The sequence below is a fragment of the Vanellus vanellus genome (genome assembly GCF_965231255.1).
Source record: "Vanellus vanellus genome assembly, chromosome: 1".
NCBI lineage: Eukaryota > Metazoa > Chordata > Aves > Charadriiformes > Charadriidae > Vanellus > Vanellus vanellus.
The window spans coordinates 28050803-28075514 of NC_138905.1; the positions used below are offsets into that span (position 1 = coordinate 28050803).

The following is a 24712-nucleotide window of genomic DNA, read 5'->3' on the forward strand; positions in this document are numbered from 1 at the left end:
TTACTGAATTGCTTGTCTCTCACAGATCACAGAAAAGAGGGGGGAGCTTTTCAGGAGGAGTTTGAATGAAGGGAGGGAGCCTTGCAAATGAGTTCAGAAAGGGTGTTCCACAATTGAGGAATGCCCCAGAAACAGCTGTGGTACTTTATCAGCATTAGCTTGGGATAGTTGCATTACATGTAAATGGGGAAGCTCCAAACACAACATATAAATAATACTGATGAAGTCTGGTGTGTGTGTACGTACGTGTATACTTTTTTCTCCAACCACTCCACAAATTATGTATTCACCATGACATAGCATGTACTACGCTCTTTTCCATACAAAACCCTCTGGAATTACAGTGTTACAGTGATACCCCAACTGCTTCAGTGGCAATAAATACCTTTTTGTTTAACTGTTAAATTTTTGAGCAGCTTGTTGTCATACAGTGTCAACGCATTTCCTTGGGAATGCTCCACAGTGCATGGCACTACACTAAAACAAAAGGATACTGGTCTGTAGAATTTAATTTAAGACAAAGATGGTTGAAAAAAAAAATCAGAAAAATCTTCACAAACAAGTGATACAATTCGTTGTGATTCTTCTCATAGTGAAATTCACAGCGCTCTGCTTTGTTCTCCTTCCTGCTGTACTGCTGACTTCAATCTGCTACTGGTTATGTTTTTTTTTCTACTAAGAAGAACCCTGAAAACACTGCCTGGTGAATAGCTCTCTTTTTACATAGGCTATCTCTGCCAAAGTGTAAAGCTGCAATTTGCTGTAGCTGAGTTGTTTTAGTAACATAAACAAGACAAACTGTAGATAGACGTAATATCTTTTACCAGATATGTTTCTGCCACAGCTTAAAAAATTAAGCCATTTTGAACACAGAAGCCTTTTTACGGGGGAGATGTCGTCAGAATGAGAAGCCTTGATCAGTTTGACAGTGCTTCCATTTCTGCTGCAGTCAAGGAGGAGATCATAGTTGACACACCTGAGCTGGCCTTACCCTGCACAGCTCAGCTTCCAGAACCAGCACAGCCAGGTTAGCTGCCCAGCTTCCTGGAGAGATCTGGCAGGCTGCCCTGAGCTCTGTATTGCCTTTGTTCACTTAAATAAAATTCTGGTACCTCCACATGTCCCATCTTGACTCCAGTGTATTCCCAAAACAATGAGAATTTATCACCTATGGCTGAGACTTAACAGACTGATTTCTGGGAATTAAATTGTCATTGAAAAGTAATCAAAAATGGAAGAAGAGATCTGTGTCAAAAGAAGGTTATTTGCTGTAAGGGTGGCTGCCTGAAGAAGGACTGTCAGCCATATTAGGTCTCTGTAAACATCATTTTTGTGCAGACAGAAACCAAAACCCAAGGTGATGCGTAGTCATCTAGAATCAGTGAAAGTGGGTGCCAACATCTTCATGACATACATAGTGAGAAGACTCCCAGAACCATGCATACACACTGGTTTCTCTGTGGGTGTTTTGCAGAGTTTCTCACCTCTATATAAAGATGGAAATCTGGGACTTTTAAACTGCTGCTTCTTAAAGGGTTCCTACATCTTTAGATTACGTTCAAAAGAAAGTGTTAAGAAGCGTATCTGACCTCTGCAACATTATTAGGGAACACTGGACTGCAATCTGGCCATAAGCTCCTAGGGAAAATTCAGCAGCATTATAAGAATCCCATGGTTGTTTTACACAAACCTGCAATAGGTCACAATGGGATACCCGGTCTCCCTTTCTTGCTAAATCCAGCTCAGCAGCATCTGTTGGTGTGTTCAGGGTGTGTTCCCTGCATTCCCTTTGTCTCAGAAGCTCATTAGCAAAAATCTGCTATTTCCAGTTAAATGTCTTGAAAATGCATATCCAGTAATAACATTTTTATGTGATTATTATAAATTTTAATGATTTGCACTGAAAATGGTAACATCTCCTTTTGACACAAACCAGAAACATATCAAACCACTTTTTTTTCCTCTTTAATAGGGCAGTTCCCTGCTTTCAAGGCTTCTGCTGGGAACTCTGCAAATGCTTTAAATAATTTGTCACCTTTGTAATTTATTTCTTCCTTAGTCTGAACAAGAGACTCATTAGTCTTTAAATCCTAAAGAAGCTTTGAAGATGTATTAGTTTTGTGGCACTGTTAGATTTCTTCTGATGCTGCTTGCTAAAACTTATCTCCATTTCATTGAGAACAAATTGGATAGGACTTCAATCATAATTGAGCGGAAATGGAGTTGTAATATCCATACTGTGCATAAAATTATAACCAAAAACATATTTTTGCCACCTTAATATCTTTTAGCTAACAGCAGAAAGCATGATTGTGAAATGAGCAGTGCTGCATATTAATCTGTATTAGGCTACACTGTTTTAATGTTAAAATATGAAATAAAAAAAAAGTCTTCTCCCCTTACTACCTTGTTATCATGAAAAACTACCTTGTTATCATGAAAAATTATATGCTTCATACAATTTCCAGACTTTGAAAAACTGAGGCAATCAATTAACAATGTGAACTGAATGAAAAGCTCAGGAACTTAAGTGAGGAAGAGGACTGGAATTTCTTTAAATCAAAAGTACCAAAAATAAAACACAATCTGCATTTCACACATGGGGATACTTGTCAGAAAGGAGATTCGGCCTTGTATTGAACGGCCCCCGAAACAGAAGCTGGCTAGTGAGAAGGAGGTCATAAGTGATGAATAAAAGTACTGATCTACAAGAAAAGCAGGACCTCGGAGGTCTGCAAGTGCAGAGGTTATGGAGCAATTGCCACAACTTACAGGAAGGTAGATTTTGCAGAGGAAGTGAAACCAAAGAAGAGCAAGCTCAAACAGAAGAGCAAGCTCAAACAGAAAAAGAACAAGCCAAAAGGTAGTAAATAAAGACTTAGCCTCAGTTTTATGGCAGTGCAGAGCATGGAGACAATAGCAGGATGGACATTAGGAGCATGCACAGACATGGAGGCCGCTGCAGTCAATGATCTCTGTCCCTGAACAGTGAGTGAACCAGTCCCAGAAACAGCCAGACTCCCATAACTATCTTAAAATAAAAGGATCCCTACTCAGAATCAAGTGATCCAGTAATGCGAGAAGTAAATGCAATGCCATTCATTTAAAGAGGAGAGAAACAATATGTGTTAATATGGAATCATTAGTATGCACACTGTTAAAAAAGATTTTGATGGAAAGAATTATCAAAACTCTGGAGGTAAGTGAGGAAAATGGAACAGGCTCCCATGACAGGCTAAACTGACATCTTTGCTTGGCAAGATAGGTAATTTTTTAGACTGCAAGGACAGAACACTCTAACTGGGTTGCAGTAAAACATTCAGAACGGTTCACCCAGAACAGGACTGGAATAGAGTTAAACAGGCAACCAGGCAGAAAAGCAATATCAATGGTTGTGCTGGTGCAAGAACCATTGGGATGGAAGAAGGTAAACAGAGTTCCGCAGAAGCAGTCCTGGAACCAAACTTCATTTAATATTTTCATTTTATATCTTGGCACAAAAATAGAAGATGAGCTAATAATACAAAGGGACTTATCTCACCTAAATCTTGTTGTCTAAAAATCAGGCTTTTACTGGAAAATAGTTGCTCCTTTCATAGTCAATGTAGAAACAGGCACCTCGGAGGGAAAGTCTGTCTAGAGATGTCTAAGATAGTTCCTTCTTTCCACTGCCTGTAGAGGAAGTCTAGATGATTTTATTAAACAAACAGCCTAACTTTCAGATAGCTAAACCATGCTATTCAGTGGTTGGCATAACAGATACACCTCATAGAGAAAATATTTAAATCCTGCAGCGCATGAGAAAGAACTTTCTGCAATCCATGTGTATATATGAGAGGGATTTTGGGTTTATCTTGACCAGACTTGGTGTTCAGCTGTACCTAATGAATAGGCTCCCTATATTAACACACACTAGTCTTCTGCTATCCAGTGGAGGCTACTTACTTTCAAAGGGCAATACCGGTCCAAAGGTTTGTGGGGTGACGTTCAGAGGCAAATATCCAAGGGCCAAAAAGCATCTGCCTCTAGTTTGCCTCTACAATGAACTTAGAGACTGCAATACTGAGTATCAGATGATGAAATAATAAAATACATTAGCCTTTAGCAGCCCCCGGGCAAGATTCTTACTGCTGAGATACACATCTAGAGAGGGGATTAGGGAATTAGAACATAAATCCCTTTTCTTACTTTGTAGTTCTCAGCAATTCTTCATCTCTGAGCTTTACATTCTCAGAACTTAATGACAGGGTGCTGCATAAGGAATTACTAATGCAACTTATATGAAGCACACCATGAACTCCAACTATAGTTCCTTTGTATAGCATGCCAGAAACATATTCTTACATGTAATCATCAAAACAAATAAAACATGCTGTTTTGAACTAGAATATCTTTAATGGTTATTTTGTAAATAATAATCTGTCTTTATGTATGGTTCTGTTCTGCAGCATAGCATTTGGTGGTGTCTGTTACCACAATCCACCATGTAATTGTTGCTAGAGGACTCACTTCAGATAAAATTTCAAGTTGCATGGTCCAGAGTAGAAGACACTGAATGTGAAATACCAAACAAAAAAAACTGTGCATACTATCAGCTTCTTTCCCGTTCCATTGTTTGCTCCCTGTTCCACAACATCACTCATTAATCTAACACAGAAATCAGGAGTTAGGTCCTCAGCAGTGTTAAAGCTACAACAATGCTTTCTCCATACTCACTTTTGGCACATGTGGATTAAATTCTACTGCTCTGTGAATAGCTTCTACTGCATTCATCTCTGCAGTACTCAGCCCTCTCCTTGAGGCAGCCTCTGGAGAAAATCTACAAAAGCAAAGAAACAAACACATTAGGTCAGAAATGCTAGTAAGAAAAAGCCAGAAAACAAACCTAGAACGTGGGCCCATGTAACCAAACCGAGTCAATTTCCTATGCTCTCCAAACTTCCATAGCAAGTGGAAACTCCGAGTGATCTATTACATCAAGGCCAATGAAAATCCCAGCAGAAGTGGAAAGCATGTTTGCATCTAATCATGGCAGAAAGTCAGTTCAAACAGTCCTTTCTCTGTCACTAATCTAAATTTGCTCTAGGTACCTTGCCAAGGGGCATATTCAAGGCTGAAGTTGCAGAAAAAAGAAAAGAAAAAAAAAAAAAACAATGCCAAATTATTGTTGGAGGGTTTCTGTTAAAAACAGGTTTGGGGAGGTTTTCGGGAGGCTCCCAACCCAATGCCCCTGGGTCAGGTTGGGATAGAAGCACGATGCAGCAGCAGTAGCGGGTGGTCTACTGGCCGCAGCACCATTGAGGGTAGCATGCCCAAACTGTGGGCAAATCATCTGCCCCAGTGAATGAAAAACCAGACCATGCAATCTCTTTCTCACCTCACACCCCACGGCTAACTCCAGAGCTGTACTTGGCAGGCAGACACCACAGGGAAAGCTGTGACAACCTTAGCCCTGCCCTCCCAAGCTGGAGTCGCTGTGTAGGGAGGAAAGATGTTGCAGTAGGTACTGGCGATCTACAGGATAAAAAGAATGAAAGAAAATTACTTAGATCTTGACGTGTACATACACTTTAAAAGCAAAAACTGTCAGGATGTCAGTCAAGAAAATGGCTTTCCACTCTACTTGCTTTCCAACTTTAGGGAGGCATTCGACCCTCAGGTGCACAGACACAACTCTGCCTGGGATTTGTGTGAAGGCATCTGAGAGCAGAATTGGGATTTTTGAGCTCCACCTCACAAGGAGCTGAGCACCCTTTCAGAGTGGGCCAGTGCTCTCAAGTCCACAGGCATCAAGTAGATGTGCTCAGCACCTTGGAAGGTTGAGACCCAAGAGAAAACCATAACAGGAATGAGCAGATATTTGTGTCTCTAAAAATATGTACGTCATCTACCTCTCAGAACCCCTGACATAGTAATGCTAAATCCACCTGCCGCTATTTACATAGATGAGCAGTCTTCTGACAGCACTTGTAAAATGACATTGCTACCAGTGCATCCATATTTATTTATTACCTTTTTGTGGTCAGGTCTATACAAAGTTGAAGAGGTTCAGCCACACAACACCTTTAAGTTGCATCTTCGTTATACTATCTAGGAAGCCAAAGCTCACCAAGACAGTATACATAAAACTGAAAAAAGAATTGAATTTATGCTATTTCTCTTCTTTTCTTCTTCTGGAATATTTGAAGTCCAATGTTTGATCACTGCAAAATTTTCTGGTATATATAAAGTCATTTTATGAATTTACTGCAGGATGGAATTCTCCTGCTAACGAAGCAGATTGTTAGGGTGTGGGCTCAGCTAAGAGAAAGCTTGAGTTAAATCAGGAATTTTGCTGGACAGTGGTTCTTATGCACTTACTTGTCAGAGACAGCTCTGGCTTTGAGCAATGCAGCTGTGTAACATATTGTTGCTGATTTTGGTAAGCTTATATCTGTTGAAAAGAAAGAAAACAGTCAACATCTGAAAATTTAAGTCAGTAGAAAGAAAAGCGTTTGACTGATACTTCAGAGTATGCACAGCATATGCAAAATTATTATGTGAATTCAGAATACTTTCTGATTTTGGGACCTGTACTTCCGTGTCACATAGATTTTTAAATTTCCACCCAATGTATAGGCTTTAAAAACCTGTGTTAATGACCACTGGAACTGCTATTTAAGCAGCAACTGTGTTCATTAGAGAACTAATTCAAAGAGTGACATGATACAGACATAATGAAAGAATTCACTTCATACATAAATGTATATGTAACCTGGAATACACGATTTTTTCCATAGTTAACAAAACATTTAAGCATTTAAGTAATAGCTGAGGGCTATCTTATTCACTTCTCTTGTTTTCACTCAGAAGCAGTTGTCTAATATGAATATGTGGCAGCCGTACAAGTTAAGACAGCTATTTAAGTAATAATAGATTTGACTTGCAAGCAAACAACCATTAGATTTATTGCAGTTAAAGATCAACAGTAAAATAAGGTGTTTTGCCTCTTAAGGAAATCTTAGACCAAAATATTCACCAGTCTCTGGCCATTTTACGCTGTTCCAGAGACACACAGGAGCCATAAACCTGACTTAACTCATTAGTTCAAATTAACTTATACCTGGTCTCTACCAATATTGGCACAAAGCATCCAAAAGGAAGAGAGAAATGACGCTTAACAGACTTGAGTTATAGATTTGTTCCCACTGTAATAGAGACAAATTGACTTCCATACTAGTCATCTACCCAGCAGACACATATTATACACTGACTGAAATATTACAGCATTAGAAAGTTAAAGATTACAGCTAAATGAAATAATAATAAAAAAAGAACAACCCCCACTAAAGGCTGGATTCTGCAAACACTTCTGCACACTGCAATATTATAGCTTCTTTTAGTAAACAGCAAATACACAGCATGGTAAACACAAGGCACTGGAGTAGGCCCACTGTAAAAGTGAAGAGCAGCTAATCTGACTATTGTTCTAAGAAAATATCTATCCCGCACTTTGTCATTAAAGTTGATTAGAAAGACAAAACTACCATAGAGCTTGGTAACTTTAGGGTTAAAAGAAATTTGTGATTTACTGAACCCCAGTGCCTTGCAAGACAGGGCTCCAAAAAGGAGTTAAAGAGGACAAGCAAGTCATATCTCAGCAGTCACCATCATTCACTTATTAACAACCAAGCAACCAAGCAGAACATTTGTTCTGTTAGACAGAAAATATTGCCAGAATGACTGAAGCCCTTTGAAAATGCTACCTGTTAAATCCTCTCTATTGTCTTTTTATGCACTTGCACTTCAAGTATGAGATGTAAAGATCTTGTTGGAGGCTCCCCTATAATATATTCTAAGTATAATTTCACTGGAGTATGTAATTGTAGTGACTAAAGTAATTAAAATCAACAGCATGCAAAGCAGTCTGGGTGATAGATATGTTAATTACTCTACTAATAGAAGCTAGCTACAGACACAGATGTGAGCACATCTTCAGTGACAGGAGAAGAAAATATTTATAAGCACCTTCAATAATCCTGCTTATACCAGGTTTTCCTTAACATTAGGAGTTTAAAGTTATTTCTAGTAAACAGAATCACAGAATGGTGGGAGTTGGAGGGGACCTTTGGAGAGTTGCCATCCCTGGAGGTATTTAAAAGACAGGTAGACATGGTGCTTAGGGACATGGTTTAGGGGTGGTTTTGGCAGTGTTAGGTTGATGGTTGGACTTGAAGATCTTAAAGGTCCCTTCCAACCTAGATAATTCTATGATTCTATTATCTAGTCCTTTTCCAGAACACACTGGTCTCTGTCTTTTAGTACAAACCTTATTCATCTGAAAGGTAGAGGAACGGAAAAGAAAAAAAAAATAAAGAAAACCAACAATGTGCTGTCATTTATAAGGTTTTCAGCTGGTCAATAGAATACCTTATTTTCCCCTTACCTGTAAGTGTTTCTCTGGGACACCAAGCCACCGTTACCTCATGGGAAATATTTTCCCCTGCATCAGTTTAAGCCTCTTAACATTGGTTCAGGATCTGACCTTTACAAAATTTTGCATGAATGATGCAGAACAAGAGGTCCACCTAGAAGTTCCTGGAAATACATCTTCCCACGCAAAAGGTGAACTCCACATTTAAAAAAATTACCAAGAGAACATTTGCCTGGACTTCTTTGAATAGTGCAACAAGAGCACCACTTCACTTTTCTACCTGTTTGAAGGAGCTGAAAAATAGGAGGAATCAAGAGGGTCTGGAGTATATAACTGATGCAGCAGAGGAAAAACAGTTGTTATGCTGATGAAAGCTGCTGGCTCGATTTCATCAAAGCAAGCAGGTATGCCAGCAAAAGCCAGAATGACAGCAAGAAAATGGCAATTCAGCCCTTAATACACAACCCATTAGGTTAAACAATGAGACCACTCAACACACAAAAAACCTCTAACCACATGTATAAAGGCTAGTTTCTGCATTAGATCACTGATACTTGAATGTTCAGTGGAAGTTGAACGGACCAAGTCATGAGGATTATTACAATTCTTGGCTAAGAGATTAAGGTACCATACAGTAGAAGCAGGTTAAATATATTAAAACAAAACACCGTATCACAAGACAGTATCTTCTAGTAGGCAGTAAGTGCTCCCGAACTCAAAATATCTGTGCACATAGATTGCAGGATGATCCACAATGAACTGCTGGCATCCATAAGGAAGGGAAATGTGGCGAGGTGAGGTAAGGCTCAGGTACACTACCCAAGTTATTCCTGCAGAAGAAATGGTATTTCTCAAGGAATGTTGTGTTCAAAGCTGACCACCCATGGTCAAGAACAACAAAATCAAACAGAAAGACTGGATTGTTTTTGTAACAATCCAAATGAAATAAAGTCTGAGAGAAGATACAACTGTTCCCTATGCAGACCCACAAGAAACACCAGGAAAAGCGAAGGGCTGCTTAGGTACAGGATAATGTTGGCACAAGAATTGGTTCAGGATTACATTTAGGCTGGAGATAAAAGAAGATTTCCAAGAAGTGGATTTTTGAGGCAGATTTCCAGGTAGATTAGTGGGGCAAACAAAATAGCTAATTCTAGGAAGGAGCTTGCTCAGCTCATGGAAGGGGTAATATCTTGTAGTGAATGCAACAGCAGGGGACCAGTCTCCTCCAGGAGGCCTCTTCTACTACTATCTCCTAACGAGCAAGCAGCAATTATTTGAGGATAATACCTACAGTCCCTTGGAAATGGAATAAAAAAATATAAAAGTTCATATTTATGTTGCTGTGGAGATAGCCCTCAGTAGGTCCATGCCTGCTTCCCTCCAAAAGTGTTTTTGTTTGCTCCATAGTAGACCGTAAGTATTTGGTTCTGCTATACCCTCATCTGATCACTACAATACTTCAAAATCCTCATATAATTTAGGCTTCATCTCCAAAACTGAACCCTCGTATTTTAGAGAAAAGCATAAGACAATTATGTCTGGATACAACTTGAATTTAGCAAAGAATCAAGTATAAACTAGCCCTAGGAGATACATCCTCTGTCAGGAACCAAAGTGAAGTTTCTCATAAACGACTGTGTCCAGCTCTGTGAGCCATCTGGCAAAATAACTTCACATATACTGTTTCCCACCCTCCTGTGATTACTTGTGGAGCTCCCACAATATGCTGAAAGATGTGACTGCTATTCTGTTGTCAAAACCATCAGGACATTTTTGCCTAATAAGAACTGATGTGTCAATCTAAAAAAGGCTCTCCTTCTTCCTTATTGCTTGTATCTTTAAACAGAATACAAAATAGTTTAGACTTAATTTATGAGCATTTTCTTTTGATTAGTCTCAGTCAGCTATGGGGAGGGTTGGGAAAGTGAATTCTTACTGGTCATTTTCTTCCTAAGTGGTTGCTTGTGAGAGTGACCTAATGGAAAGATGCTATGGATAGAGACTTGCAACAATAGCATCAGTACTTCTCTGATTCAAGCATATGCCATATATCATCTAAATAGGTCATGGGATCTATTGTTTTTATAAAATAGCAACTAAACCAAGAAATGACAAATCTGGATATGGACTGGTACAACATCCCCTATCCAAGTCATCAGAAGGCCCTAAATGTGAAGAGAGAGGCATGCTGCAATTGATTTAGTAATTAATAAATGTAAAATCTAAGTCACTAATCAGAAATTATTCTGTATTTCGACCCCAAAGCATATGTTATTCCCAAGTCAACAATACAGATTCCCATGGGCTTAATTTCAGGTAGTTGAATAGTCTTATCAACACTAATAGGACTTAAATATTTGCTGAAAGAAGCTGTAGAACTGGGACCATAATTTGCACAGTAAGATCCTTCCAGTCAAACTGCTACTTCTTCTTCATATAGCACTGGAGAGTGACTACATTAAACTACTGGAACCATTCACATATTTCCAAATATGTAACAAAGTATACAACAAACTAGAACAAGTGATGCAAAGAGGTAAAACAAGAAAATGGTAGAATACAGGACATATATTGAACTATGGCTTGGGGATGAACCTCAGCTCTGAGTTTCTCTCCCTCAGCCTGTCTGTAGACTAGTGTTTAAGTGATAGGCCAACACTTGCCCTGTCAGCAAAGAACTCCCCCAGTTCTCTGCACCTGCAGGTTAGATTGTCAGCTCTTGCACAGGTGGTAGGAAAAAATCCTTATGGGAAAGACTGAAAATGCTCTAGCAAATAAATAAGCGCATGCTGGATCAGTGATGACAGAAGAGAGACGCAGTCATCTATAAAGACACAAACATTAAGGAAGAAAGTGAATTAAGCTCATACAAATGGTTAAAAGCAAGAGTAATGGGATGGAATTCAATAAAGGAAAGTATGAACTGAACATCAGGGGAAAACCACTTTGTCAAAAAGATCTAATATCCTGTAGTATTATCTCCCGTGAGAATAGTCGTTGCATTTTTCCACAAAACGTGGTAGAAAACATGCTGGAGGGAGCAAAACTATGAACATAATGATCTAACGCTTACTTTGTGCTTGCAAAACAAAGCAGTTCCAATTCTCTGTACTTTTGACATTCTTCTTCAGTGGTGGGAAACACCCCGATCAAACACAAGCACACAGCCACTGTGTATGTTAAGGCCTGGATTTTGGTCCCCTGATAGAATGGGAAAAACATTTCAGCACAAACAAAAAGTGTTTATTTTGCCATGACCACAACTAAAACTTAAACTGTTGTGTTATGGAAAGATTTTGAGGATCACTGATAGTTGTAAACACTTCATATGCCACTCTTGCTGAGATGCATATCTCAGTGACCAGGCAGGTGTCAGCCCCTTTGATTTGACCAAGTTCAATCCTAAGTGCATGTAGAGGGGAAGGAATAATTTCTCCTATAGGACATTAGAAAGAGCAAGATTAGTATTATTAATTTAGACCTTTTGTGCTTTTGCACAAGCAGGACAAACAAAAAACCCCTCAGAATCATATGGCAAAAAAAGAGACCAGATGGCATGAACAGACACAGAACTCATGCAGAGACCTAGCTGAAGTGACAAGTGATTTGATATGGAGGAAAGAATCTAGTTCTTAGAAGCAGAAGCTGAAAAAGATGTAATGGGAAAAAAAAGAAACTATTCTCTTGATACTGCTGTTACACAAACTGGAGGTCTTACCTGATTTCCATCTCTCGGAGAAGGTAGACTAGGCTTTGGTATTACCTTAACCAAAAGGAACTTTCTCTTAAGGTCTCTCTTTCAAAGGAACAAAAGGATTATGAAATAGTATGCATGAGGTAATGGTTGCTTCCATACTGCCACTTGCTACATCTCTAACTCAGAAGAAAACCACTTCTTGCACTACCCACTTAGCTCCACCAGGTAAAACATCTCAAAAATACCAAACATAATCACGGCAAGTAATGAAACTGATGAAATGGAGCTGTGATCTCAAATACATACATATACGCGAAACCCCTGGAGACCATAGCTAATATAACTGAAGACTCCATGCAGTTGTTTCATCAATCTGCAACTCTCTACAAAAGGAATGCCTTCAAGTTCAATGTAAATAGAATTTACCTATTTCATAAGTCTGTAAGGACAAGAAATTGGACAGAGGGGGATTGGAGAAAAGAGAATAGCCCTGAACAGGCTACATTTTAGAGAACTAATCAACAGTTTGCATTTCACTAAGCTGAAAGTATTCCAAGACAAAGACGACTGTTTCTAAAGTATTTCTTCAAAGGACTGCATTCTGTTTGACACTAATTTAAAGCAGGATTCTTCAAAGTCAGCCATTACCAAATAAAAAAGTGTCATAGACCAGAGCAGAATGAAACCTTTTGTATTTAAAACCCACTTTCTTTCTGTGTATCCTGTGGTCTAAATTATCTTCTCAAGTGAAATCTGAATTTGGGACTCTGTCTACATGGTGACACAGTCTTTCTTCTTTACAAGTGGGTAAGTGAAAGGGGAATCTGTATAAGGTGCTCCTCCTGCAAACCAGAACGTTTATAGTCTCACTGGAAAACACTGTCATTTAAAAAAAGGAAAGCAAGGACAGGTTTAGGGAGGAACCACTGCATCACTATGACCAAATACATAGGCATCCATTCTTTTAAAATCTGACTTTCAATTGCCAGAAAGGTCTGAGTTTTCACACAGTGCCAGGTTACCAGATAATAATAATAATCAAAGCAGCTGATTGTCTAGGGAAGTTAATAAATCATTTGCTCTAAGCATCAAAACAAGCAGAACTACTACACTGGAAAACAATCTGCTTATAAAGCAAGGAAAGAGGAGCAGAGAAACTTTATCTACTATGAATACCAGAAGCTTATTCCACCAAGAACAGTCTCTTTAGTAGCCATAACTATTTATGCTGTAAATAACATGGATATGTGTTAAATCAGAGCCAAAAATCTTTTCAGAATTCAACAGTATTTAGGTCATCTGCACTTTATTGACAGACACTGAACTCTGAAACCATAATGATGTAGCTCAGCAACAGTGCATGCTGTCCCACTAATGAGGCCCTTTTTCCATGAATAATGAGTATGGACATCAGCTCTGTTGCCAGGTACATAATATAAACACAATTTAACACATGGCTTTTGGTAAAGCAGTGTGTCTGCTTGCAGAGACTGAGGTTTTGCATAATGTGATCCAAGTTTTTAGCACAGGGTGGGGGCAGACTGCTCAAGGAAATAATTTGTTCATATGTTATCAAAATACAATAAATCAGGTTTGGTGTTAGTCAAAAAAAGGCAGTGGAATGGGACCAACAGAAACTGAAGATAGGAAAGTATAAATGAGTTCATTGTTTTATATTCCAATAAATCTTACAACACATGAAGCTGATGAGTTCTAAAATGAGCTGAGAGTCCCTGAGATGGGCCTTCTGAGACTAATGAACTGTAAGGGTTATACTGGTTAAGCCTGTGTTTGCTGAGTCCTTGTGCATACCTAGTGTATACACACACCTTCGTTTATATATGGCAAAGCATGAGTTGAAACTGCATGGGTTCAAACAGACAAAGTAAGAAGAGTTTTATTTTGAAAAGCCTCATTTGTTACATTTACAACCTCAGTTTTGACTCTATCAGATGCTTCTGAGAAAACAAAATGCACCTTCAAGTTTTATCAACTACCATGACACAAAGTGCCACCATGGTATTGTTTAAAATAGGCATCAGTGCTATAGTATGCAAAAGCAGAGCTAGCACAGTTTAGTCTGAGATTTGGGAGGGCATGGTTAATTCCCTGTTCTGTCACAGTTCTGCTATCATCCAGGGCTATTATAACTACATTAAATACTAGAAGGAGCCAACATCCTGTGGTGCCTGGGCCATAAAAATGGGCATTTCTATTTACTTGCTTCTTACAGTGCCAAAATAAAGTCCATGGGGATCCACACCTGTGTCACAGAAATTATTGAAATACAAGGAGCTACAAGAAAGACTACAATCTTACCACTTTAACTGCAGATTTCTTCAACCAGACTAAGCACAACCAAGATCTCTCTGAGAGTCATTACTGCTACTGGATGGCAGTACTCAACGGCCTGGGTGACATGAGTTGACTCCAGAAAGAGCTGACACTGCAGGCTGGACTGGTAGCGGTGATTATCACTAATGTTGCCTGTAATCAGCTGATTACTTATCTTTTGCTAAATAACCTCAGCTCTGTCAGTCTACTGCAGGGGTCTGAAATTTGGCAGTATGGTCATGTTAGGATCAAGCCAATGGTCTATTGCTAGCCTCATTAAAATTTATCTTAATTTCCTAACTTATAAGATGTTAGAAGAAAGCAGTTAGCAGATATTCAGTGGAAGCTTCTGCTTTTTTTTTTTTTTGTTATAGTCTCCAAAGCTTCTTTGCTTATCAAGTACACATCTCAATACTTCAATAAACTTATGCATCATCCCCTTGCATCATCCCCATGTGATGACATGGGACCAAGTATTGGGGTGGACAGCGAGAAGCCTCTGTTTGTGTGGGCTCTTACTGTTCTGCTTTTGGCATCCAGGCAATGCAGCAGAGAAGGTCAAATGAAGAGGAGACAGAAGCCACAGAGAAAAGGGTAGATGGAAAGGATGTTTGGTAAGATAGGAGTTGGAAATTACTACCCTGAAGAGAAGATTGGGATGGGTACTTAGAAGAGGCAGAAGAATGGAATTGGGAATGAGCAGTATGGACTGAACAAGGAGCCTCTGGTAGGAACTGGGGGCAACAAAAGCTGAAACTGATCATGCAAAAGAAAAGCAGAGGACAATTCAGTAGACAAATGGGATGGAAGATCAACTAAGGGCAGGCCGGAAAAGATGTTAAGTCCTTTCAAAGAATGAAAGAGTGGCCACAGGACTGTGGATATAGGCTCCAGAGCCCATATAGGTAGCCTATACAACTGTACCTCAAATGATGTCCATCTAACTTTTCACAAACTCTGGAAGTTACAAGCCTTAAAATCTCTGTTCAAAGAACACCATAAAGGCTGTAAGAGCTTATAACAAAGATCACAGAACACTTTAAAGGCTACCAGATCAACCTAGAGAAAGAGTTAAGAAATATCAAAATTAAGGCTGTTTCACTTAATTCAGATATTTGATTCATGTGTGTTATGATCTCATTTTTAGTTATATGATTACATAATGTTCCTTTCATAAACTCCCCTGCCATACTCAAATGCATAGAATGAGACTTTTCTCAGAATGAAGGACTGTGTAGTAACACAACATGAAACTGATGGCTGTAGGGTTCCCGATTCACTTGTTGCAGAACTTGGAATGTGGATAGTGAGTGTCATGGTTTCAGCTAGGATAGAGCTGACTTTCTTACTAGCAGCTGGTTGTAGCTGCTAGTATCTAGCTAGTTACTAGCTGCTGTTGGGTTTGTTTTGGGTTTGGGATGAAAACAGTGTTGGTAAAACACTGATGTTTTGGATTGTTGCTAAGCAGTCAAGGCTTTTTCTACTCCTCATACTGCCCTGCCAGCGAGTAGGCTGTGAGTCCACAAAAATTCAGGAGGCACAGTTGGGACAGCAGACCCCAATTGATCAAAGAAATATTGTATGCCATATGATGCTCAATATATAAAGCTGGGGGAAGAAGAGGGAAGGGGGAGAAAATTCAGAGTTATGGCATTTGTCTTCCCAAGTAACTGTTAAATATGATGGATACCTGCTTTCCTGGAGATGGCTGAACACCTGCCTGCCAATGGGAAGTAATGAATGAATTCTCTGTTTTGCTTTGCTTGTGCACATGGCTTTTCCTTTACCTATTAAACTGTCTTTATCTCAACCCAGGAGTTTTCTCACTTTTACTTTTCTGATTCTCTCCCCCATCCTGCCGAAGGGAGAGTGAGCAAGTGGGTGTGTGATTCTAGTTGCCGTCTGGGCTTAAACCATGACAGTGAGTAAGCCAGGGACTTCAGGAAGAGGATGAAGAGTGGCACTGTGAAGGTTCATGAACGCTGCTCAAGAGAACTGGGTTGCTTTCTTGTTTCTGTCACAAAGTTTCTACACAATACAAGGAAAACCCATTTAACTTAAACTAAACAAAGTATGCCAGTTGGTGCTTCTTACTCTGTCCGTTCTCTGTTTGATACCCTGGTGTCTTGAATTCAAATTCAAAGGGCTAGAGCTCAAGTCAGCAGGAGCTGTGATTTGACCATAAAAAGTGATGTAATGCTTCAGAAACTAATGCTTACTGAAAACTACTGAAAATTAATGTGAAAAGTTCACCTAGTTTGAGCTTTCCAAGTTTTTCTCATAAGACATGAAGGCTGCTCTCACTAGACTGCTGTGAAGTTAAATCAATTAATGTTTGTAAAGGAATTGTATGCTACTAAGTCAATATTCATAGAAAAGTCCACAAGGGAACTGATAATACTTTCTTCAGACAAGGTTTGAATATCATGCAATAAAAAGTCTGCAGAATCTAAACGGACATTCCTTAAACATCAACAGAACGCAAAGAAAGCATTGAAGAGCTGCTAGGAAGTGAGTTCCATTACCTTGTACAATGAATTAAGCATGGGTTGGCAGAAAAAATGCACAATGTTTAATCTTTGGATCAACGACTGTGTAAGGGGATCTATGAAGCTCATGCTAATCACCTCAACTACAGTGTTTCCTAAATTTTAAGAGTTTGACTTAGAAACATTGCTTCTGTGTGTACCACATAGAGAAAATATGAGTATACATGAACTTACCATCATACTTTGCTAAGACTGCCTGGACATCTGCATACGCTTGCAGTTCCAATAAAGCCTCTAGCAGGTTTTCATGGATGTTGAACATGCTGAGCAGAGGAAACTCCTTCATCAACTAAAATCAATAACATATGAAAGGGTTAGATTATTAACATGGAAGAGGGTTTCCTGTTCAAAATGCATTGAAATAAACAACACCAAGTCAAAACCTCTCTTTTCCCCTTGTTCTTGGCTCTTTCTCAGAGTTCACCATTAACTTAGAAATTTCTGAGCTCTTAATGGACACTGGGTTAGGTTTCTTGACAAGACATGCTTTGCTTAGGATGTAATTAGGCAAACCCAAGAACACAGCTGCCTGAATACATAACTCTCCTTCAATTAACAGGCTTCTTCAAAGTGAAGAAGAGTTATCTTATTGTACTGAAAAAGAATCTTCAGCAACATAGCTCCTGTATATCAGTAGTAAGCAATCCAGCATCTCTCTGGTGTATTAGTAGAAAAAACAGAAAATACATTGAAAAAAATCAGAATAAAATCAAATATGAAAAGCTTAAGAACCTTACGTATATGCAACTATACTATCAAGTATGTGATATTAGGATTTGTAATTGTGAATATAATTGTGGCATATATATTTAAAGAAAGAAAAGGCATCAACAATAGGAAAGGTAAAGTTTATAAAAATCTAACACTGTAACTAAAGATTCCATCTTGTACAACAAATGGAACGAAACGTGTAGTTAAAATAATCTAATCTTACCTGTAAGCACCTTTACTCTATGAACTAACCATTTAAGAGATACCAGGGAGTTGTTCTTAGATAGCCTCAGTTTCAGTGTCTGCATAGACTCAAATGACTGTAGCTGATATTCTATTGCACCTCCTTTTTGCAGCCACGCTTATCAGAAATATCCATGTTTTTTACTGCAGAATTGATTAAATAATATTTTTTATTGTCAGAGTGATTCTCTAAAGAACTGAGGTACTAAAAGATCCTTGTTTCCTTGAGTCCTCTTTATGGTTGTTATAGCTTAACTGCCTACATGATGTATATTCAGCACAAAAAGGTCCCACAGTATAGAACTAGGATAGCTGATATTACTGCTGTTCTTCAGGAAGTTGCATGGGAACACTATCATTTACAATCTTTCTGAGATGGTTTATGAGAACAGAAATACTATATAACAAGCCAAGTAAAGAAAATTATTCAATGTCAGCCTTGCTCAGTTTGAAAATATTAAGCTGGACCTGAAAACTATCACATAATAAACCTACTTTGAAGTTACAAATAGAGAAACTGGTAAGAACCAGCAAGTCTTAATCTCCCAAACGAGTAACATAAAAATAAGCCAGGATTGAAAGAAGAGGGGTGGAGATTCACCAAGAACTTTAGAAAGTGAGAAACAGGTAATGCACCAGAGCTTCTTCACTATGTTGAAGAAAAGACCTTAACAGGCAAACAGAGATGTAAAGCGCAGAGAATTTCTTCCTTGTGTTAATGGTCTGGCATAAGCTAATGTAAGAACTATTCTGACCTTAAGGGATAAGTCTATCTAAATTTGGTTATCTGGATAGTACTGACTTTGCTGCAGTTTGACGACTATTAAAATATCAAAGGCAAGCACGGCAGGGTTTTGTTTAACTGGTTATATGTACATATTTGATGCTAGTGGCATGGGGATGGTCGTAAAACTCCTAGTTTCAATGGGAGGAGCTAAACCTGTGAAAAAGAACACAAACAAAACTGCACAGTTTGCAGGCTTTTCTCCTTCTCCAGTTTTTCAAAAAGTCGACCACAGGCCTTTGTGCTTATCTAGGTAAATGCAAGGATTTGACAATAAAATACAAAGTTTAAGTCATCAGTCATGGAGAAAAATAACTTTAGGTGAAAATTCACAGAGTTGGATTCATCAGTTAAAGATCCAGCATAAAGCTTATTTCTCTTCATTCTTGTCCTTACTCACTATGGCATATTTAACAGAAGAAGCTACTATTTGGAAGGAAGAAGCATGACAGAATCTGGCCTTAAGTAAATAGTGATTTAAAGTTCAGAATGAACATATTGCAAAGAAACCCCTCCAAGGGATTAAGAAAGATTATCTCTGCTCACTGAGAATGAATAATGGCTGGCAGAAAAACATTCCCTCCATCAGTGAAGAAAAGGGAAGAGCTGCAGCTAGTTATAGATGTACTGTGGCCAGTAAAAGCTCTTACTCTGGTTCTCCATTTCTCACTGACATCACTCACTGATTATTTGTCTCAATTTAATTAGGTTCTGTCAGAGTGATAAACACTGCCTAAGACAGCAGCACACAAATGTCTGGCCTGCCAGGCCTCCAAACTGACAAGTGTTAATAAAGGTTTCGTCTGGGAAAGGTCGAACGTTAAGAAGTCCAACCCGGTTATAATGAACTCAGTTGATATTGTAGCTACAAAAATAAAACACCTCTAAGCAGCCACTCAGCTATTCGAACACTGTCTACGAACAAATGACAGCACCTTTGCTATTAAAAAAAAGAAAAGAAAAAGAAGAGAGGACATGAACTCATTTCTCTGTCATCTCAGGATGTAGAGTATATAGTTTTCACTGCAAATAATTTTCAGTCACAGTAAAAATTTGTTTTTTGAGAAACTTCCCAGAAAGTAAAGCCACTTAGATGGAATAATATTATGACACGTCATCTTTTAGGCCTCATAGCAAAAGCAAACCCCGGGGAAGAAAAAAACTGCCACAAAGGTTGCAACATAGGCCTGCTGGATGGTCAGGGCAGGCCAAATACTGCGTCATGCAGAGGAGTAACAGAGAGCGGACTGTGAGCCTGCTCCCCTCCCTAGCGGATGGAGAGGGAGGCTGGCTCATGCTCCACACAGAGATGTAAAGATGGGCAGGTTATCTCTGCATGTGAGATAAAGTTCCCCAGACCCATAGAGCAACAAGCTCTAATCTGAACTCTAGTTTAAGAGGCACAGACCTTCCTTTGCACCCAAAGATTTAGTTTCTGTGAAGATACAGGCTAACCTCTGCTAAATCATTCGGCTTATCAATTTTAATTCTCTTTAAAACTATATGGTAGCCTGACAAATGCTTTCATTAGAGTGGCAAGCGCTGAACTTAAAGAAAAGATGAAGGCTCCATTATCTTCTTTCTCCACACCTTAAGATCTCAAGAGACAGCAATCAAATTCAGCACTCAAGATAAAGCCGCTACAGCTTTTTACATAAACACTAGTTAGGACTGAAAGTTTCATTGTAAAATTCCAGTTAATTGGTTTCTCATCTGCTATGAAAGAACTGTGCTCCACTGAGCGAATCTTATTTTCATACCATATGAAAACAGACACCACACAGCTATGAACATATTCCCTTACAATATAAGGATGTTCAAACAGCTATTGAACATATCATACCAAATCTATGTTCACAAGGATTGTACTTTGAACCTGTATTGGTTAAAATACTTCCTAGTGATGAAATTCAGATCTGGCGCTGGGTTAGCCCATATTCTGTTCTAATTGTTCTGCAGGTTTTGGGGGAAACAGATATATGTGTAGAAAGTGGAATTACTTTTCACTGAAAGATTCATTAGGTATACTGCAAATATACAGAAACGGTAGCTTTTGCAGATAATTAATAATTGTTACTCTTTTAGATAAATAATATTTTGGGAGTATAATTTTGCAGAAAAAATCTGGAAATAAGTCTGACACAATTGGCTATCTTATCACTAGTCCTGGGAGGGCCGTATTTCCAGACCCACCCCAATCCATATTGCAGGGTGTAGGTTCAATGATTTTGTGATGGATATGAAAACGTGACGATCACAAAAAACACTTTATGGTACAAGGAAATCCACATCTGATTTATTGGATGAGGAACAAGTTTTATCTTCCAAAGAACAGTTTAATGAAGAAGACTCCCTTCCTTGAGCATATTTCAGTAACTTTTTTGTAACTTTTTTAAGGAATGTAGATTTAACTGCTGCATTCGTTACTCTCCTTGTGATGACATTAATGTCATGCATCAATTAGCAATGATACATTATTTGTGTAGAAAACAGCTTTAAGCTACTGTTTATGCCTATGACTAGACCATGGGACTCAAGGGAATACAGAGGTGGATAAATTAATGATCTTATATATAACCTGGTGGTAACACATTTATTCTCCGTGTGCCTTATGGCTGTATGCATAGTCACACATTTTACAGGCAGGACATGCAACCATTCATTGCTGCTTATATCTTCTCAATAAACATTTTTAGATCAATGTATTCAACTGAATGCATAAATATGAAAACTGAATTCAGCTTAAAATGAAGACACAACAACAACAAGCAAACAAGAAAAATTCAATGCAAACAGTGAAACTGTAACAACCTTAATTCCTAGTGTATCTGTTCCTGCAGTGGGTATTTGAAATGGTAAATCTGTCTCCTAAAAGAGGAATAACTGAGGCTGCCATCCTCCAGGTGCAACTGTCCACCACCACTGAAGAATCAAGCACACAGTATGGATAGCACTGTTATTTTCACTAGTGCTTTGCATAAGCTGCTTTCTTGTATATGACTTGTAAACCGTAAGAACTGTTAACTGAACAAGGTAGAAAAGGCAAAACTCCAAGCCATTTCTGAGTAGAAAAAGAGAAACTTCCATTTCTGTGGGCTTCACTGTCTACAGCTGAGCTTTCAGATGTCTAAGCTCTGACTGAAGCTTACCCTGGGCTTGAGGCATTTGCAATGTGTCACTTCACTCTGAATCTCTGATGTCTAATAAGATACACTAATGCTTAAGTTTTTCTCCTGGCCAGCTCACCTGGCAAAGACAGAAGGGAAGAAACATTGCCAGCAGACTAAGACTAGTACACAAAAAGGCTCTGTTAACAATGTCATGCTTAAAAGTTAGGCTAACTCCTGGTCTGAAAAGGACAACTCATTCCAGCATGGTCTCATTGTGAGTGGGATTCATGTGATGTAAACAGACACTCTCATAGCTCTCAAGAGTTAGAAAATGATCTGAAATACACCGGACCTACCTGAAATAAAGTTCTGCTTAATTATAGCAAAAGTAGGATTCTGTCATTTAATGCATTTATCTACATGCTACATTCCTTTTGGCAAATAACCACTGTTTTATTTGGAAGCAGCTCCGCAGTTACTCTTTCACAGCTCAGAGAGGATAGAAGCTAAGAAGCCAAGTCCACCAGATCCTGTTCTTTTGGACCTTGGAAATGATTATCATTAGCATCCACATATTTTCATCCATATGTGGAATTCAGGGAATTTGACATATCATCTAATGGTTGAACTTCAGAGTGTCAGAAAAGAGACCCAGACCCAGTTTACACAAACTGTGGGATGGCATAGGTAAAAATTTGCTGACATTCCATTTTTAATTTGGTAAATGTGATTTTAGTCCTAGTGCTCCATAATACTCACAGATAATACAACTTGTCTTCAGAGTAGGATTAACAATGAGTCAATAAAGTGAAAAATATCTTACCGAATATGCAAACTCTAAGGAAATATGCTAGAACATGCAGCCTTTATATTCTCTCTTAATTGGAGGATTAAAGCCTTCAGAGTATGACTTGAATTCTTTAAGGAATACAATTATGAAAATGCTGTTACTTGGACTGTGTTGTAAAAATGCACATACTTCAGGAATAAAGAGAATTTTAAAGGCAGATGTGGCATGAAACCAGAAGAGTGCAAGTTGTTCCAGATGTACATTTACTACTAAACAATCACATCACATAAAAGTAGTAACAGTCATAAATTATAATAATTTTTGTTACATCAAAGATTAGTAACTTTATAAAGCACGAAAATAAAGTCATTGTTCATAGCCCTCTTCAAAAACATTCCTTTATTTGCATCATCCCAAAGTACTTTTTGCAGAAACTTTGCCATATTTTTAGAAGTAGATTTTTAAATGAACTTAAAGTAAGGCAATTATCTAGTAGCTCAAAAATGGGCTCAGGGATTCCAGAGAAACGGAAGAGCATAATTAAAGGACAATACAAAGCCTCTGAACACAGAAGGCAGACAAAAAGGAGTTCAAGTTACCAGGGCTCCTACCAAGACTGTATGACTATATTCTAAGACTACATTTGATCTTAATAGAATCACAATGCTGAAAGCCCATAATTTATATGAAGAACATTACTATTGGGTTTAGGTAGTAGTCACCAAATTTCTAGGTTTTGAGGGTTTTGCACAGGATCACAGGCATGACAAAAAGTGAGGGGTTGCATCACGTGCAGGGAAAGGGAAGGGATAAACACCATCAGGGGAATCACAGGAGTCTCCATTTTGTTTAAGAGTCCATTCAAATGAGAGATGTTCCAACCCACATAACCCCCCCACACTTAAACATAATGTGAATAATGTGACAAAACAAACCACATTTGAATATACAGGTAAATGGAAATAATAAAATCGGCATTTATGACTTGCTATTATTGCTGTGCTTGTGTGTTAGAACAAGAATTAACTGAAGATACTACTCTGTGGTAGAGATTGGCAAATGTCACCTTTCACAAGAGTAGCATTCTTCTAAAATTTGTAATATAACTCTTGGTCTCATTTAACTAGGAAGTACTTTTCCTTGAAATTTTAATAAATGGTACTTCAAATAACTGCTACAAATGTTAATAAAGCTAGAATCCCACCCAAGGCAGGGCAGCCTGCTTAACCTGACCTGTGTAGCACAAGCCAAAGAATCTGACTCACTAATCCTTGCCTGAAGCACAGAAGTATTTGGGAGAGACAGTCAGTAGCTACCAATGCAAGTAGCTACAGAAGTTGTATTGTTAAGTTGCTAGGGATCATAACATCTTTATTAGCAATTAGTACTCTCTTTGTTTCACACTGCTTGATAATTCAAGGTGCAGAACACTGTCCCGGCTATGCACTCCCATTAGCCAAGAGCAAATCAGCAATGCACACAAGAATACAGAATTCAAAAGAATATTGAACAAAAAGCCAAATTCAAAGTCCAGCAAATGGGGCGGCCAAGAAAGTATGCTAGATTTGCAGAAGCATCATACCAGCAAAAATCACTAATACCGCTGGCTGTAAAACGATAAAAACCCAACCCACCCATATCACTAAAACTGATTTAGTATGGATGAGTACCCTTTTGAAGCCTTCAAGTGACATAACCCTTTAAACCAATTTAAATACTCAGGGCAGCCTGAGTGTTTAAACAACTTATCATACAGCCCATTGATAAGCATGCAGCACTCTAACAATACCAGCTGCTTAGGTACTGATAATTCTTTAGTGTCTCCTGTGGCATAAAATACGCACTTAGAGACTGCAAGTGGGCACTGAGATGAAGAAATAAACACATCCAGCTGAAATATCTCCAACAAGATTCTCGGAGCTAGGTACACAGAATTAGACTTCTAGGTCTTTTACTGTGAGCTGAAGAGTAATTTCTCAGTAGATATGACTGATCCCAGAAATAAAATGTACTCTTCTGACCCTTAAAAAGTGTTTTGGGTTGTATCCTTCTTCAGAGCTGAGGAAAAACTTGGAGAG

The 24712-nt window shown here is 38.6% G+C and overlaps 1 protein-coding gene across 2 annotated transcripts in view; it reads right to left on the reverse strand.

Moving 5' to 3' along the window:
- Positions 1–24712, reverse strand: part of ST7 (suppression of tumorigenicity 7) — a 152392-nt gene that overhangs the window by 19884 nt on the left and 107796 nt on the right. For both annotated transcript variants that reach the window (XM_082488448.1, XM_082488449.1), the window contains exons 9-11: positions 17171–17285; positions 6361–6433; positions 4717–4819 (exon numbers count right to left, since the gene is read on the reverse strand). In XM_082488448.1, coding sequence (XP_082344574.1) covers positions 4717–4819; positions 6361–6433; positions 17171–17285 — 291 coding nt within the window. The remainder of the gene's footprint in view (positions 1–4716; positions 4820–6360; positions 6434–17170; positions 17286–24712) is intronic.